This window comes from Corylus avellana, chromosome 1, assembly GCF_965113065.1.
Source record: "Corylus avellana chromosome 1, dhCorAvel1.hap1.2, whole genome shotgun sequence".
Classification (NCBI taxonomy): domain Eukaryota; kingdom Viridiplantae; phylum Streptophyta; class Magnoliopsida; order Fagales; family Betulaceae; genus Corylus; species Corylus avellana.
The window spans coordinates 26,426,691-26,445,815 of NC_142490.1; the positions used below are offsets into that span (position 1 = coordinate 26,426,691).

A 19,125-nucleotide genomic window follows, 5' to 3' on the forward strand; every position below is an offset into this window, starting at 1 on the left:
AAGTTTTTGACCACAGGGAATTCAACGCGTGGCTCTCAAAAGGTGAAGGTAAAATCATTTAAGCGCTCCAATCATTATCTTTTTGAAAATTCAAAATTCAAAAAATTTAAAATTTAAAGGGCCAATCGTTTTGTTTTGCCAAAGACAAAACCGAACTTATAAACAAGCTGACCCATTCTCTGGAGTATGAAATTTCCATAATTTGTTATATTAGGAAATTGGGGGGAAACTGTTGGGTCATGGATCAGCTGAGTTAGGCCCAGTAAGCGATTTGACGGCCCATTCCTAAAGCTCGGTCATATTTTACTGTTCACCATGTTTACCCTCGGAAATTTTAGGCCCACTTAAGCCTATTAAACAACGCTCGGTTGGAAGGCTCGGTAAGCCGAGCCTTACAATAATATGAACTCTCGGGAAGCATTCTCGGTCTATTAGATATATCTAAATAAATATCTTATTTACTGTTCCTCAATATATTGTTGACACGTGGACACTCGGAAAGTCCACCATGCGAGATGAACAGGTACAACCCGATGCCTATAAAAGGGGGTTCCCTCTCATTATTTCGGTAATTCCTTTTTTCCCTCCAAAACTGAATATCTTGCATATCCTTTATCTCATCCATAATCTTCAAGGTTATTTTCTTCTTAAACACTGTGACTAACTTAGGCATCGGAGCTTTCCCCAGCCGGACAATGCCGGCAACTTTGATCATTTCTCTTTGTTTTTCTTACCCAGTTGATCCCTCAGTTACCAGGCCGTCCACAGGGCCCATTCCACGTCATCATTCGGAAAACTGCTCAAAGACGACTGAGCACCTTCTCTGGTTTTCTAGGCTTCTTTTATTTTTCAAACCTTAGATTAGCTCCGGCATCCTTCTTTCCAACCTTTGAACAATGGTTTTGTCTTCTTCTTCTGGAAGCTTGGCGGACACAAAATCGTCAGCCACTTCGGCTGTCTCTTCGCCTCAAGAAGAGGAGGTTCGTTTAGCCAGGCCGCAGGTGAGCCAACTTCATTGTCGGGGGTCCCGGGTTTCTAAAGCCTAAGTAGCTAGCTTGCAGCTTGTTCTAGAGACTCGGGAGCAGAGTCTCAGGGAACGCTCTAACCAAGTGGCCGAGTTGATGGCCGAGGTGGAAATGAAAAACCGCGATTTAATTGATAATATTTTTTTTAAATTTTTACTGTAACAATATGCATATAAAAAATTGTCAATGTCCTTACTAAATTCAATAAAAAAACAAAAATGACCATAATTTCAATCATGTTTTTGTTCCGTTTTATCGTATTTTCCTTTAGTACTCCAATACTTTATATTAATGCGTTTGTAAAGAGTATTTTATGTATTTTGTTATTATTAGAATATTATTTTATGTTTTTTTTTTTTTTTTTTTTTGGTTCGGTTACTGTTTTGATACAAGTTTTTGTTCAATATTATGTGATGGAGTTGGTCGATATTAATTGCTCTCGTTGGATTATATTTAGTAATGCAAAGTTTAGAAATATTACTTCACTCCTGTATTATTTCTATCTAGAGTTTGATTTCATACTTTTTTATATGGCTGGGACTTAAAAAGTACTAGTAGGGGTTCTTCCGTGGCTCCGCCTACTGCAGCATCCCTTGTTAGTAAATTGGTATTTTTACCTACTTTTTCCAACAAAGGGTAATAACGTCATCTTTAAGTCAGTGACGGTGACGATGACGATGACGATGACGATGACGGTCCGTAAGTTAGAATGGACTTTGGGCCTGTCAATTTTTTTAGAGCAGTCTTCACCCCAACCGTTTGGAGGCTTTCGGCCTAGCTTTTTTTTGGCCCAATTTCAATGTCTGGACTTTTGGGCTTTAGGCTTTAGAATGGGCCATACTTTTCCCGTTTATAATTAAAAAATAACTGTAATGTCCGTAATGTCAGGTCAGTTTTAGTCAAAAATACCGTACCAGCATTTTAAAGGGTAGTCTGCCTCCCAGAATGTCATTGATGAAAGAATCCTGTTATCAGGCTGCCAAGAGTCAGACAAGTGTTTGCCAAAGTCTGATGTGACTTTATTAAAAAAAAAAAAAAAAAATTGTAGAAAAATCTCTCTCTTCCTAGTCCTGCTAGATTTTGTTATTATTATTTTTTTTTGTTAAATTTTTATGAGTTAATATTTATTTTCTAATGCCTCAAAATTTATTTTTGGATTTAAAACTAAAACTTGAGGGTGGAAGGTTAACCCTTTAGAGATGATATTACTTAAAATGGATTTTATCATCCTAAATTTAGTGCTAATACCTCAAATTTGAATTTCTCTTTAGTATTTCTCTTTTTCAATTTAAAAAAAAAAAAGAAAAAAAAAAAAGAGAAAGAGGTCAGATGTTTGACGCTTGGCTGCCACGAAAATCTCAATTCTTGTCGAAAATTTAAATTTTTTTTCGCATACCGGCGGTTGTTAAGTCGGCATAGAGTCAGTGTCAGTCAGTAGGTTATAGTTGGTTTTTTCTGCACAATTAATCCTAACTTCTTAGAGCACTCCCAATGGAGGAGCCATATTTTTATGTAAAATGGCTTCTCAAAACTCACTTTTATCTAGTTTAGCTAAGCCATTTTTAAATGTCTCTACATCCGATTAGCTATATTTCTATCTATTCTAAGAAGGGGGTGGGGTGGAAGCGCAGTATGCATATAGATGCAGGGGATGAGGGGAGGTGATAATAGATGCAGAAAATAAGCAGTTGAAAAACAAAGCAGTAGAACCGACCAATGTGGCGGTATGACAATTGTATAATCAAAATAAACAACTGAAACTAAAAGCAGTTGATAAGATGGAATCAAAGAAAACAAATAATCGTTATAGATTATATGATAAAAACCTTTACAGGAGTAAGCGTTAGGACTTACTGAAGTAAGGGACAGAGAAGAAGAAGAAGAATCTGAAGGGGGAAGGGCTAGAGAGTTTCTGGTGAGGGTAGAGTCACCCAAAAAACTTCTGCCTTACAATGGGGGAGGGGAGCCCGTTATATAGGCTGAGCAAAAGCATAAACAGTGAATTACAATCATGAGCCGCGTTCATGCGGTCAAAAGCAAACAGTAAAAAGTAAACAGTAAAGGCACGTCTGGCGCCATTCTGAACAGTGAAAGTATCAATCTGAAACAGTAGCTGTCGGCACTGTAGTGTCGGCAGACAAATCTTGAACAGTGAGTGAACAGTGCATCTGAACAGTAATCCTGCGCGTGTCGTCCGGACATGAACAGTAAAAGTGAACAGTGATTTTGCACAGTAACTCCAATTAGTAATGAACAGTGATCCGTCTAAGATCAAGGGGCACCAAATACTCTGAAATCAGCCGTCAAGAGCTAATTTTGTCGAACAAATCTGGCCGATATGGAGCCAGTCTTGGGAAAACCTGAGAAAACTAGCCGTTTGAAGGGCCAGATAAAACTGAAAATCGAGGGCCGTTAGGGACCCAATCAATCACATGTCTTCAACCCCTGGGTAGGGATAGTAGTCTTGTGAGTCTTCAAAATAAGGTGGAACCTGGATGGGCTTCTCAGCGGATGGTTTAGACGTCTCGTCATCATCATCATCTAAGTTTTCCAGGGCAGCAAGCAGGGCTTCAACAATTTCCTTCTTCTTGGAAGAATTCTTCTTTGAAGAACTTGACGAAGCAGAATGGGAGGAAGCAGGGGAGCTCTCTTTTTCTCGTTTTGGAGAGGAGAAAGCACTGGGAGGAATCAACAAATTGGACAGAGCAGATGCCTTTGGGGCAGGAAGGGCCTTGGGGGCGTGAGCCATGTTCTTAACAGCAAGGACAATGGAATCATTTAGTGAGCATTTATCCCACCATTTGATATACCAATGTCTTTGAATTTTGTCCTCTGAGAGGTGGTATTGCCATCTCAGAATCCAAGGAATCTTGAATTTTTTAACAAAATGAAGCATAGTGGAAAACTTAGCTCCATAGGAATCAACCTTGTAATGACCTTTGAATAATTGAAAGGCATCAACAAGTTGGAGGGGGAGAATATCAGGGAGAAGACCAAATTGGTTCCACCACCTGGAGAACCAGAGGGGAAGGATACCATAGAAATCTTTATCAAAACTGACAAACCAAGAATGCTCAAATTTCGAGGTTTGATGAAGCAGAAATTTAAAATACGCATCGATGTAATCATAATAATTACAAGGGATGCTGAACCCGTTAAGGGACCTGGAAGCAGAGGGATGATTACCCCATTCTTTTTCCAAAATAACTTTCTTGAAATAAACACTGTGGTAAACTGTTTTCTGGGGGTTAATCTTGTCAGGAATAGCCTTGAAGAAAACAGAACCTGTTTGTTTCAGGATAGCAGAATAATAAGCCAAATTTTTCGAAGGATGCTCAGGGATCCAATGAAAGTTTGGGGGAAAATAGGAGACGGCAATATCTCCGGGGGTGAGGGAAGAGGAAACTCGATTTAACTCAACAAAAAACAAATTTTGGGAGTAGGGGAGGGTCATGTATTCTGACGACGTCCGGTCGTACTTGATGGAAGGTTTCTGGGAAGGATTCGCAAAGGGATCATAGCGAGCAGCAAGGGTGCTGGAGTAGGAAACCTGGGAACCAGGATTAAAAGGAGTAAATCTGTTGGTTAGGGCAACAGATGAAAATGGCAATGGGGAAGCAGTAGGAACAATGGAAGACTCTGACTTGATAGTCAGAGCCTTGGAAGTGACTTTCTCTTTATCTTTTTTGCTTGCCATGGTGGCACTGCAAAATTTCAAAAGGAAAGAAATCAGGAATAAAGATGCAAAAATCTTTAAAATATCACAAAATAATTTCAAAATTATTTTGATGCAAAGTAAAACAGTTATAATAATATGCGCCATGTGTTGGGGATAGGTATGAACAGTAGGTAAAACACGACCGTCAGGGGGAGTGCTTAAACAAGATAAAGTCCTAATGGGAGTAGGGTACTCATTAGACTCTAATCCTGAAAGCCTATTAATCAACCTATTAATATCAATATCAAATTTGGAAACAAATTGGAACTGAACATCAGAATCAAACTTAACAGTAGAAACACCAATTTCATTAACAGAAAATGGATAAAGCAAAGAAAGAAAAGGCATGCCAAGAATCACTTTTTCTTTCATGTTTTTGACAAGGACTGCAGAAGTATGAAATGAACATCATTTTGGCAAACATGAACGTTACTGAGTTCATATTTGATATGCAACTTGTTTCCACTGGCAGAATTCAATCTTTGAGTGGATGTTTCAAAATATTTTTCAGGAATAAAATCTTCCTGAATGTAATTCAAATCAGAACCAGAATCAATCAAAGCAATAGTATCAAAAGAATATTCATCAGAAATACGGATATGAACTTTTGAATACCATTTTGGAGGAACAACTTTACTAATCATACTGACAACCTTAACCTCATCAGAGAGAGGTTTATGGGTGGATTCAGCCTCATCATCATGCTCAGAATTTTTAGTGTCTTCGTTACTAGAAGCACTTTCTGGAAAACATTTGTTAAGATTTAACAGCAGGAGCTGCTGTTGTAACTCTTTGTTCTCAGCTTTAACAGTTTGCAAGTCAGTTTGCAAATTTACAATATCTTTCTTGATTTTACTAATCTCAAGCTGCAAATCTGAGACAGTAAGCACTTTGTTTTTCGGATTTGAAAAACGTTTCAAAGTGTCTTCAAGAGAGATTTTGGAAGTAGCTGGTTTTTCAAAATCTTTTAACATGAGTTTCTTAAGTTTTTTAAGATACTCTTCTTTTAACTCAGGATTATCAATTTTTGAAATCAAAGTTAAAAGCAAATCTTCTTGTTCTTCTGTTTTGGACATCATTGAACAAGTTTTTGTGTTGCAGCAAGAACCGGCACAGTTCTCAAATTTATAACAATTTTCATAAACAGAAGAATCAGAATGATAATCAGAATCCGAAGAGGATGGAAGATCATCATTAGAGGAGTAATCAGAAAATCCATTTTTTTGAAAAATTCGAAAGATTTTTTGCTTTTCATCGTCATTGATGTTTAAAGCATTAATCTCTTGTTTAATTTTTTTGGGAGGTTTAGGGCACTTGTCAGCATAGTGTCCTACTTCTCCACAATTGAAACATTTATCTTTTGAAAAATATTTTTCAAATTTAGAACTTTTACTCCGTTTGGGAGCTTTAGAAAATTTAGGTCTGTTAAATTTTCTTGTCTTGTTCCTGTTATAATCTGGAGGGGAAGATTTTGTAAAATCTTTTCTGGTTTTCTTCTTATGCTTCTTTGAAGGAGCAATATGAGGCAACCCGAATTGTTCACAGAAATTTCCCATTTCATATTTAGCTTTCTTGGCGTTCTTAAGCTGCTGTCGGATCATCTTTTGATCGATGCACATCTTAATACCAAGTTTTTTCACTGTGGAGAATAAATCTCCATAGGTTAATCTTTCAAAATCAATAAGACCAGTGTCAGTACTGATCAATTCATCTTTAACCTTGTGAGCAAATAATGAAGGCAATCCATCAATAAACTTTTCTTTCCAATAAGGTTTTTGGCTATCAGACCTCATCATAACACGGGAAAGAAAAACATCTTGATACCATCTATAGTCGGACATAGTAGGGCATCGAAGATTGTTCAAATAATCAGAAATACGAGAAGTAATGTTGGAAGGAGTTCCAACCAAATTCTTGATAATTGTATAAATCAAGGTGTTAACACCATCAGGTTCACCCATGCCAACGTCCTCATTGAAAATGGGTATACCTTCCTCATCACATTTTACTGCTTTCCTGATCTGGTTTCTTCTATCTTCAGTGAGATAATTATCCCACCAATTTCGAAGGGTTCCAGAAAAACCAGTAGCAAGTAAATCCACAATATCAGTTTGACTTTTACTGTGGTTTGAGCAGTAGGCATTAGCAACCATGGCCATATGATTCATCTTGTTGAGCAGTTCTTGCTCAGACAAGCCATCAATGTTCCATTCATACAACTTATCAGCAGAAACAGAAAATTGAGTTTGCAAAAACCTTTCCTCAAATTGTAAATCAGGAGGGGTAGGTTTTGGATAAAAATTCTTTGTCTGATTGAAAGTTCTAGATCCGTCAAAGATCCTTTGGAGTTTTGGCTCCATTTCAATCTTGCCAAAGTTTTGTTCAATGACTTTGATGTCAGAATCAGTGGAATTAGCAGAGGATTCAGAATCAGATGAAAAAGCTTTTTCCATGGCAAAATTCTGACCAGAGGTACTGGCTCGAGTCGTCTTTAACTCAGTCAGTTCTGCAAGCAATTTGTTCACTTTCTCAGTGTTCTTCTGAGAAGTGGTTTTTAAACCAGGAGATTTCTTTAAATCAGGGAGAGAAATCAATGGTTTTTCAATTTTTGGGGGGACAGAGGAAAACTTCAAATCAGAGGAAGAAGAGGGAAGTTTTTCTTCAATCCGATCTAACTGTTGTCCTATGATATGGAGAGATTGGGAAACAAAATTGTTTTGCTCAATGATTCTCCTATCGTTAGTGATAGGGTCCTTATCATGAGTTTTGAAAGGGGAACATTTAACAACCATATTGTTGACATCAAGAAGAGTGTTTTCAGTAGGAGGATGGGAAGATCTGATGACAGATTTATCCTCTTTGACAAACTTCTTTTTGACAACGTTCAAATCATTTTCGTCCGGAAAATGTTTTTGAAGGAAATCAAAAAACAAAATGTGAGTTTGGGACTCGATCATAGTCTCGGCCCATTTGACCTTGATTTGATCTCGTTCCTTTTGAGAATATTTGGCACGGTAAGCATGCCGCAACTCACGATTTTCTTTTGAAGAAAAATCTTGGTTTAAAGCAGACCAATCAATGACATAGAAGAAATCTCTGATATGAGCAGTGATAACATTACACTGATGGGGAAAACTCGGGGGAATAGGAGCAACGAAATCAGAAGCAGAAGGAGAGAGAGATCCACGATCGTCATCCGTTAGGGGATGATTTTTCGTAGAATAAAAAGCAGATGAAACTTGGGAATCGGTAGAAATTCCTTTGAGTTTCAAACCAGGATTAACTGTGGGATGAAGATGAGGAGAATCGTTAAGGGATTCGTCAACATCTTTATCTCTACGACGGAGTCCTTCTGAGGTTGTTGAACCAGCAAAAGAATTCCTTCGTTCGTTAATCAACAGGGGACGTTCAATTCTGTTTGAATATCCCAAATCAGTAAAATTGATCTTAACAGATCCATCCATATACTGTTGGATGTAATCAAGATTAGAGGCATCATTAACTACTCGAGAAGGTTTTGCAACACCTTCCAAAAGCCATTCGTTGGGGAGTTCAATCTCAGCCCATCGAATCATTTTTGGAGTTTTAATATGAGCATTCTGAGTAGAACTTTGAATCAACAGAGTCGATTCGCCTGTATTCTTAATCACAGCTCTTGGATCAAGATTTGTTTTCATCAATTTATAATAAATACGATAGATGATAGCAACAGGATGGCTACCTTCTTCCATATTATAAACTGATGTGAGTATATTCAGCGTTAGTGCTTTCAGAATATGAACATCAGTTAAACTTAGAGACATATTTGGAAAAACATCAAAGTGGACAGGACCACCAAACAATGATGACTGAATTAAGCCAATAATGCTGGTTTTAAAATCAAGAAAACGAGCATCACGCAAACAAAGCAAAACAGAAGCATTAATACCGAGTCGAGTCAATGACTTGACTGCAACTTGGACAGAACCAATATGCAAAAATCTGTATTTTTTAGCAAGAGCATTATTAACAAAACGCTTGCTGAACATGGTAATAGTCTGATTATTACCTGAAACCGGAAAGGTTTGTTCAACAGTTTTGACAGAATATTGAATCTTAAAAGAAGACTGAAACCAAGTAGTATTGTAGACATCCCTAGCGTCCAGCTTGGGAATGTTCCACTTGCTGAAATCATTATCACCATCAACCAAAATATTTTCATAGTTAACCACGTCCGGTGGCAAACTGGAATTAGAGCTAACAGAAGAATTAGATCTCCACATTATGACACACAAACTAAACTCAAAATCACTCACTGGGTGAAGTCTTAAAGGATCTCATCCTAGGTACTCACTCACTGCATAAACTTCCTAAGCATGTCCTTTCTAGACGCTCTACTCTCAACGCATACCCTTGGCCTGCCGTACAGGTGACGCATACCCTTGGCCTAGCCCTCAGCACCTACTTAATGCCCTAACACGCCAACCCAGGCTTTCAACGGGACTTACAGGTTCGCAAACTGAGGTGACGGGGTGGTCACTTGAAACTGTACCGACGGGGTGGAGGAGCCTAAAGCAACTAAAACCTTGACACAGAGAAAGGTTAACAGGGGGGTGAACAAAAAGGAGAAGAGAAAGACTATGCACTCAGGGGGGGAGAAAGAGAGAAGATGTATAATCAAGGCAGCAAAGAGACCAGAACTCTTACGGCTCTGATACCAAGGAGGGGGTGGGGTGGAAGCGCAGTATGCATATAGATGCAGGGGATGAGGGGAGGTGATAATAGATGCAGAAAATAAGCAGTTGAAAAACAAAGCAGTAGAACCGACCAATGTGGCGGTATGACAATTGTATAATCAAAATAAACCATTAAAATATTATTATAAGTAAGAAAAGTTTTGGGAAAAAGAGAACATGTGAGAGGAAAAATGGGAAACATTTTAGGAAAAAGAGAACATACAGAGAAAAAGTAGGAAAGATTTGTGAAAAGGAGAAAACAGGTAAGAGAAACAATGAAAAATAAAATAGCTCCCATGAAAAGTGCTGTTACATCTAGCTTTTTTTTTAGCTATTCAAATCAAATATCTATTTTACCTTTTTTTTTTTTTTTGCTAATCCAATGTAGGGAGTTTTTTAAACATTTGAAGAGTTATTTTAGATAAAAGTAACATTTGACTCTTCCATTGGGAATACTCTTAGGGAAAACCTGCTATGCGGTCTGTCTGCAAAAGCTAAGTTTTGCAGCAACCAATAAAAGAGCTATACCTAAGCTAGATACAATTAATAGAATAAGAACAAAAACACTAGAATAAAAACACTTATATACCCATTTTTTTATCTTATTCATCCCAAACACAACCTAAAGACACGCCCCTGCCTTTCTTCCTTCTTCCTCCCTTCTTCCTTCTCTTCCTCATTCTTTGCCGAACTAGAGAACCAAAGGAAACCCATTGAGGTTGAGGCTTGATTTTTGTTTCTATGGTTCTTCTTCCCTGAAACACACATCAAAATTTTTTTTTCCTCTTCTTCTCTTTCTCTCCCACTCATCTTTTTTTCCTCTTCTTCGCTGGACCCGAATCCCGCGCCGGTCGGCGATAACACCAGCGGCCCCGCCAATCCCGCGCCGGTCTCGCAATCCATCCTCAGGGTTCACCGAACCATGCCGATGATCGCTGGACACCCTCTCGGGTTCGCAGTGACCTCGTCGAGCCTCCCAATCCATCCTAAGGTTCGCCGATCCGTGTCTTCAGGTTGCGATTGGTTTGATGGGTAAGGATTTTGGGGTGTGATTTTGAAATAGAAGAAGCCCTCATTTCAGATGGGTGTCGATTGGTTTGATGAGTAAGGATTTAGGGGTGTGCTTTTGAAACAGAAGATGTCAAGAGTATGAAAATAGAGGAGGAAAAATGCAAAAATGCAGTTGCTAACAAAAGATACTCAGTCATATTCATTGGCTTTGGAGTGTGGCTGTTTTGCTGAAAACCAGACAAACCAGTCCTGCTGGGTGTTCGCTAGACCCACGGCGTGGCGAGACCCCATCATGTGCGCCGCAACCCATTCATGGAAAAATCGATGAACATGGAAAAATTGACGAAACCCATTCATGTGCGCCGCAAATTCGAAACCCACGAACGAAAACTCCAGAGAGGGAGAGACGTTTGTTTTTGGAAAGAGATGTTTAGATGAAAAAGGTTGGAATGGTGTTTCAGAAAGAGATGTTCAGAGAGGGAGGAGAGACGTTCAGATGAAAGAGATGGTGTTTTAGAGAGAAGAGGAAGAGAGACGTTTTTTTTTGGAAAGAGATGTTTAGATGAAAAAGGTTTAGATGAAAAACGTCTCTCCAGAGAGGGAGAGACGTATTTTTTTGGAAAGAGATGTTCAGAGAGGGAGGGAGAGACGTTCAGATGAAAGAGACGGTGTTTTAGAGAGAAGAGGAATAGTATTTTCGATTTATTAAAGAGACAAAAGAATTTATTAGGTGTTTCAGTTGTATTGAGTGTTTGTGCAATAAGGTGACGTGTCCATCAACCATTGGGTGTTGCAAAAGGTTGGAAATGCAGACTGACCGCATAGTAGGGGCTCCCAACTTCTTATGCTATCTACTAAGAGTAGAGATTTTCTGCAGCCTGGAGTCATTTTAGCGTCTGTCAAAGTCTGCTGTGGTCAATTTTTTATTTTTTATTATTATTATTTTTTAAATATTAAAGAAGAGAGATATTAAAGGAGAATTCAAATTTGAGGTATTAGTACTAAATTTGAGGTATTAGCACCAACTTTGAGACATTAACACCAAATTTAGGATAATCGAATCCCTTTTGGGTGATACAATCCCTAAAAGATTAACCTTTCACCCATAAATTTTAGTTTTGAATCCAAAAACAAGTTTTTAGGCATTAAAAATTAAATATTAACTCTTAAAAATTTAACTAACAAAAAGAAAAAAAATGACAAAATTATTTATTATTATTATTTTTCAATAAATGTCCTACGGTAGAGGCAGCGGCATAGCAGAACTCATCTACCAAAGCAAATATAACTTCCAATTGATATACCCACCCACCCTAACTGAAAAACATAAGTCTGACCTCTAAAAATAGAAATTTAAAAGAGTAATGCCGCACATCAATTGAAGCGGCGTGTTTTAACTATAGTGTAAAATAGGTAAATCATTCCTGCTTGAGAAAAATATACTCCAAGAAAATTAAAAAAACTAAATATTGTAACACTTAATTAATTACAGATTTTGCCTAGAAGTATTCTAATAAAAGAAACCAATAAAGTAAGAGGAAAAAAATAAAAAAAATAATCGCTAAAGCAGAAATCAATTCTTCCAAGTTCCAAATTTACCCCACCTCCCGCCGCATCCATCTCGCTCTTTTGCAACCAAGACCGCTTGCAAAGAAGCTCTCTGCTTCTTCCCTCTTCAAACTAGAAAATTCCCTCAAAGCCTACAGAAAAAATGGCCCCAAAGAACGGCCCCTCTGCTTCCACCAATCCTCCACCGTCTGATGCTTCTTCCATCAAGCTCGAATGTGGGCGCGCCGTCGCTTCCCTCCAGAGTGGAAACCACACCAAAGCGCTCAAACTCATCACAGACTCCATTTCCCGCCACAGCGGCAGAAACAACAACGACAACTCGTACAACTCTGCCATTCTCCACCACACACGCGCCGCCATTCACTTCAAAACCGCTTCTTTTCTTGGCGATTCTAACAAAAAACAGGAGCATCTCAACAACGCCGCCGACTCGGCCAGGGAAGCTTTAGCTTTCTCCCCGAACTCAATCTCCTTACCACTTTTCTACGCCCAAGTTCTCTTCGTGTTAGCATCACTCGACGGCAAGAATGGCTACGAAGAAGTAATAAAAGAATGCGAGCGCGCTTTGATTATAGAAGACCCAGTAGACCCTCTTAAAGATAGCTTCTTCCAAGAAGAAGAGTTCCATGGTTCGAGCCAAGAATTGCGAGTAGAGAATGTGAAACAAGAACTCAGGAAGTTGATAGCGAAATGCAAGAATCTTGGATATGAGTATTTAAACATGGAAATTAAGGACGTAATGGAGAGAGTGAGGAAGGTGGGGGCTGATATTGTGGCGACGAGGCTCTTGCAGCAGAGAAATCTTTCGACATTTGGGTTGCCTTCGCAGGCTGACACAGATGAAGACGGAGGAAAGTATTGGAATCTGGAGAGAGTGCTGACTTATTGGAAGAAATCTATGAGTGTTGAAAAGAAGTGGAGATTGTTGAAAGTGAGTATCGAAGAGCTTACAGCACATTTTAGTAAGAATACGTTGGCAAAGGCAGTTTTGAAGGAAGCAATAGACTTTGCTAAGGAGGAGAACAAATGGATTTTCTGGGTGTGTTGTTGTTGCGGGGAGAGGTTTGGAGACAGTGAACTGAACATGGAGCATCTTAAGGGTAAGCATATGGAGAATCTGTCAGAGACATTGCAGGCTAATATACCAAAAGAAATTGGTGATGAGTGGATTAAGATGGTTGAAAATGGTGTTTGGAAGCCCGTGGATGTTCTTGCCTCGGTGGATATAATAGAAAACGAGTCAAGATTTGGTCACCCAATTGATAAAGAAGGTGACCCTGAAGTTTTTCTGATCGAAATTGATGAAAATCACAAGTGGCCATTGTGTGAGGATATTGAGCGCAGGCGGATCCTTGAGAGAATTCGTGGAATGTTGCGATTGTGTCTGAGAAACAAATGCTTTGCAGTGGGCCACCTCCAGAAGTTGATGAGATATACATTGCAAGTGCTGAAAACACACATTCCAGAATCCCAAATTGAGAATCATGGACTGGACAAAACACTCCTCTGTATATGTTTTTTGGATGCTCCCCGGCTTTGCAATGTCCTTGAATTCTTAGAAACGCTGGCTTCTTCTTGTGGCTTGTATTATATTGCAGAGGAGAGTGTTCTAGATTCTGAACAGGCATTTTGCGTTAAAGAGAGGATCGTTTTCAGCAGTAACTTCTCTTGTCTCCTTTTGGATGAGAGACTGTTGCGGGGAGAGCTAATTCCCAGTACATATCAAGATGCAATTGCTGATGATGGAACTGCAGTAACTTCTGCTGTAGATGTTCGTCAAAATGCTGAGCTGACTGATGATGTTGCTTTTCCTAATTGGTTATTGACGGGTCCTGCCATTGGGGAGCGGTTGCAGGCATGGGCAAGCCTGAGAGAAACCAGAAGAAATCAAGTAATGGAGCTTTTCAAGATTCTTGAAATGGAATTTAAGCATTTGCAAAAAATGTGTTGGAAAAAACACGGGCGTATGCTATGCTGGAAAGTGCTTAGGGAGTTGGAGAGCATATGTGATGAAGAACAAAAGAAAAGGGAGCAAAGTTCAGAGCCTGATCCACAAAGTCATGCATCCCTCTTGTCGAAGCTGCAGAGGCATGTTGATGCCGTGGAAGATACCATCGAGTTTACAATCACTAAGTTGAAGTTGAAAAGCATTTCGGGAATCCTGAAAGAAGGCCAAGCAGACATAATTTTCATAAAAGAAACAATCTTCAAGCAGCAATTGGGGTTGCTTAAAGAGGTGAGTGTCCAATTTATAGATGGTAAACTTGAATAAATCCTTATCTCACCCCTCTCATATCAGAAATCAAATATAGATAAACATGCATGTGTTACTTCAAATTCTCTATGTATTCAATCAGTTGACTAAGGTTTGGACCTTTTGATTACAAATATTTAAGATATCATTTTCAAAGGACTCAAATGTGCTTTGAGACTTGGAGAAATTGTTGCAGTAAAGAGTACTTGGTTTAACTCATGCTGGTTGATTTCAAATAAACTTTGGATATAGGGTTAAAACTTGTAATTATAAGCTTGATCTTTTATCATCTGAAAAAATATTTTGCTTTTGAATACTGCCTAGACCATGGTGATCCAAATGTCCCAATTTCATAAAATTTGGAGCAGGGAATCCTCTACCATGAAAAAACAAAAAAAACAAAAAAAAAAAACAAAAAAACAAAAAAACAAAAAAAAAAAAAACAAAAAGAAGCAGAGTTCCTAATTGTTGTATAATTTCTTGAGTGTTGAAATCAAGCTTGTTTCTTGGTCTCACCATGTTCAGTTTTGCAGTTTCAGATAGTTGATGGTTTGATCCTGGTGACAAGAGCAATCATGAGACAGACAGAGCTGAAACTTGGCGTTGCATCTGCTTATGACTACCGGCCTATAATGGTGCAACTGCTCAAGTCATTCACACAGGTTAGGCTGGATTATTTGTGTTGTTATCTTGAATGTTCTTGCCATCTTGTTGGCCTACGGCTTGATGTTTTTGTAGTAAATCTCTCTGTTAACGTTGCAGGCACGTCTAGAAAATCTAGTTGACAAAGATGCCATTGAGAAGTCTGATGCTGCTTTAGAAGTTCTCTTTGCAGATGTTGCTCTTGATACTGCTATAAAAACAAAGGGAAAATCAAAGGATAAAAAGAAGAAAAAAGATCCAAAAAAGGCCAAGGATATTAAGGTTTTAGTTGCTGGTTTTTTTGTTCTTATTTAACTTTATTTTCTATAAAATCTTTGAGGGAACTAATATTGTATTAATAATCTACACTTCCTGTACTGTAGGCAACAAGTAGCAGTGAGGAGCACCTTCCCCTCCACCATGAAAATGCAGAACATTATTCAGATCCAGAGATTGGTGTTCCAATAAGCAGTGATGAACTAAAACAACACACAGAGGAAAAGAAGATGGATGGAGCCATTGCAAAGAATGTAGCAGAGGGTATGCCGCTTGTCTTCTCTAAGCAGTCTGAGATTGTATACTTGCCCAGCCATGACATTCACTTTGGTACTATTAATTGGATAGATTTTTGTCATTCCCATTGTAACGCTCAAGCATTTTCACCTACTTAAATACCTACATAAATTATGGAGATCGGATGGCTGAAAAAATGGCTTGCATTAAAATTTTCCACCCGACTGACACGTGTACAAAGCAGAAGAAGTTGTTAAGGAATGCGAGGGCAAAATGACGCCGTTTTAAAGTCATTACCGGCACTTAAAAATGCCCAGAAAAATAGGTTGGTAAATTTACTGGCACGACCACAAAAAAGTGTGTTTCATCCTTGCTTATGGGCGCTTTGACTGATGCGCCCATAAATTTATAGGCGCATTTGTGCAAGCGCCGGTATATTTTCATCATTTCCAGGTCAAATGAATTGGAAGGGATCCAATTGGTTATACTTATAGGTAAAATTGTCATTTTACATTTTTTTTAGATGATTTTTTCTTCAAATAATACTAACTGTCCAGTTCGGAGGGGATCCTTGTCCTAATTAGTTAATGCACCGCATATATTTTATAAGTCTAACACCTAAATTTTAAAGGCACGTAATACCAGCGTTTAATATGAGCGAGTGCTTATTTTGCGTGTCAGCAAAATAAGCGCCAGTATATGCCATTTTTCTAGTAGTGCCATAATTCAGAATTGAAGAGAAGATCTTTAATTAGACTAAACCCTAGTTGCCAGACACAAATCCAAACTGTTTTTGAATTCCAATTCATTAAGGAATGAGATTTTTTTTGTTGCTTTTGATGTGATTAATTGATGCAGATTGCGTAGCCGTCAGTTTGTTTTATTTTCTAAACCGACTTTATGTTGTTATTTTATTAGGGTCAGGGTTTTGAGAGTCTTTATTTCGTTATTTTATTATGTTTAGGGTTTTTGGGTATTTATGTCATGTTTTATTAGGTTTAGGAGTCTTGGGGCTATAAATACATGCTTATAGCCTCTAGTTTATCAGTTTATATTGATTATTGATTTTTGTTAATGAGAATTACTCAAAGTTGAGTTTATTCCTCTATTTTCCTTCAAAACCTAGAAAGTATCTAATTTTGTCAAGAAGATTTCTTAGATCATTGATAGAATCAAGATCTAGAAGTATTTATCCGCTACATATTGGTGTTCTTCGCTGCAGCCCATTAAGTCACGCTGCATCAGTTGGTATCAGAGATAAATTACTTTCCATGAATGGGGAGGAGCAACCGCTTTGCAAACATGAACGAGGTGCACTTCCGCACAGAGACAGCATGTAAGAAGCAACCGGCAATTCACTTGCGGCACATGAGTGATGGGCCGAACGTTTGTCATCACCAACCAAGACCGCGATTCGCAGAGGCGGAAGACAAATCTATTGCTGAACATTGGCAACACACGGAGGATCAATTCAGGGCTATGAGGGATCAAATTGAAGACCTAACTACCCAATTATCCAACTTGTGTGGTCAACATGGGAACGGATCTAGAAACCCGTTTGCGGAGCGCTGAATGCATGGACGTCAGCACCTTGCGCAAGCTCATGCCAATCGGCGGGTGAGTAGATTCGAACTCAATATTCTGGAATTCGACGGGGATCTAGAACCCGAGGAATTTCTGGATTGGGTGTTGGCTGTTGAAGAGGTTCTTGAATTCAACGGGGTGCCCGATGAACGATGAGTCTCTTTGGTGGTACGCACATTATGGGGAAGAGTTGATGCGTGGTGGCAAAAACTAAAGAAAACTTGGATGCGGCAAGGCAAATTGAAGATCAATATTTGGGAGAAACTATTGAAATATATGTGAGTCGCTTTCTTGCCCCATAGTTATACCATGAGCTAGAAGTCAGAAAATTGGAGACAATGGTCTGTGGTTGTGACAAAGAAAATAAAAAATTCCTACAAAAAAAAAGTATTTAGGGAAACATGGAGCGAGGCGAAGAGTCCATGACTGGCCAATTGGACCCCTACTTGCCAACCACAAATCCATAAACCGAATCCATATTCTATGGAGGAGGAAAAAGAATCTGTGGATCGAGAGTTTCAGGAATCCGAATTCATTGATGACGAGTTCCGACATGAACATATTGAAGATCCTTTGCAAGTATTCGTGGCTTGGGATTCCCCACCAACCTATGATGAGGAGCCCAAAGAAGATGATTCATGGGAAGAGGAAAAAACCCCGGAGGAGCACGAAGAAGATGGGTTTTATCCCATGTTTGACGGCCTCTACCTCAAAAAAGATGACCAATTGGACGCGGAAGGATATGAAGAAGATGGGTTTTTTTCCATGTTTGCCAGCCTCTACCCCGAAGATGATCAATTGGAAGAGGAAGAGCCCATGGATGACATCGCCGATTATGAAGAGGGTGGTGAAGACCTTTCATGTGAAGTGCCTAATTTTAATGGTGAAGATTGAAGATATTTTAAATTCTCCTAACGAAGATTATGGTGAGTTTTATGCGGATGAGGAAAATTATATGTTCATAAGGGAAACAATGGTTGACCCATTCTTGAGTATTTTCATTGCACATGAAAGGGAAAAGGAGCGAGAGAAGTATGGCAAATTCGAAGTATTGCCAAGTGGTGTGTGGGGCCATCACGACAACCGTCAAGGTATTCCGATGATGAGGAGCATCACGCTTATTATGGGGTGTTGTCTTATTTTGATCTTGAGGAAGGGAGAGTGGAACGAGTTGATAGGGCATCCGAAGGACCGTGGAAAGAATTGACCGAATTCGAGGACGAATTCTCTCCAACAAGGGGAGAATGATGCAGATTGCGTAGCCGTCAGTTTGTTTTATTTTCTAAACCGACTTTATGTTGTTATTTTATTAGGGTTAGGGTTTTGGGAGTCTTTATTTTGTTATTTCATTAGGTTTAGGGTTTTGTGGGTATTCATGTCATGTTTTATTAGGTTTGGGAGTCTTGGGGCTAGAAATATATGCTTATAGCCTATAGTTTATCAGTTTATGATGATTATTGATTTTTATTAGTAAGAATTACTCAGAGTTGAGTTTATTCCTCTATTTTCCTTCAAAACCTAGAAAGTATCTAGTTTTGCCAAGAAGATTTCTTAGATCATTAATAGAATCAACATCTAGAAGTATTTATTTGCTACTTATTGATGTTCTTCCCTAGAGTCCACTAAGTCACGCTACATCATTAATTGACATGTGTTCCCAATTGTCTTCCCTAAAGATATATAGCTGCTAAAGTTTGAGAGAGACATTTTTCTCCCAATCTAGCCTTGCCTCATTCGATGTAAGAAAACTCGCGATATGACATTTTTAGTAAAACATGACTAATTGACATTGAAACCCGCCTTGCATATATTAGTAGTAGTGCTAAGATAAAAGGGCAATTCTTATAGGAAAGACGTACACCATGCTATTAGTGATTTTAAAAGCCACATCACAGTTGTGAGGACACTAGAAGAACACCAAGCATTTCCCAATTAAAAATATATTAAGATTGAAAATTAAATTAATGAATAGAAAATAAAATTAGTTTCTAGTCATTGTTAACAAAATATAAACATATGGTCAACATTTTTTTTTTGATAACCATGCTTTATATGGAGAATTGCAACCTCACCGAAACGGCAAACCCTTAGATC

At 38.6% G+C, this 19,125-nt stretch overlaps 1 protein-coding gene across 1 annotated transcript; it reads left to right on the top strand.

Annotated features, from left to right (window-relative positions):
- Positions 1-12,180: 12,180 nt before the first annotated feature.
- On the top strand, positions 12,181-15,077 carry LOC132169584 (uncharacterized). Its single transcript, XM_088514668.1, has 2 exons — positions 12,181-14,274; positions 14,832-15,077. The coding sequence occupies exons 1-2, from the start codon at positions 12,181-12,183 to the stop codon at positions 15,075-15,077; spliced, it is 2,340 nt and encodes a 779-aa protein (XP_088370794.1).
- The last annotated feature ends 4,048 nt before the right edge of the window (positions 15,078-19,125 follow it).

Coding starts and splice junctions, on each gene's coding strand:
- LOC132169584 (XM_088514668.1), top strand. CDS start 12,181: ATGGCCCCAAAGAACGGCCCCTCTGCTTCCACCAATCCTCCACCGTCT. Junction 14,275..14,831: donor AATTGGGGTTGCTTAAAGAG/GTGAGTGTCCAA, acceptor TTGCAGTTTCAG/ATAGTTGATGGTTTGATCCT.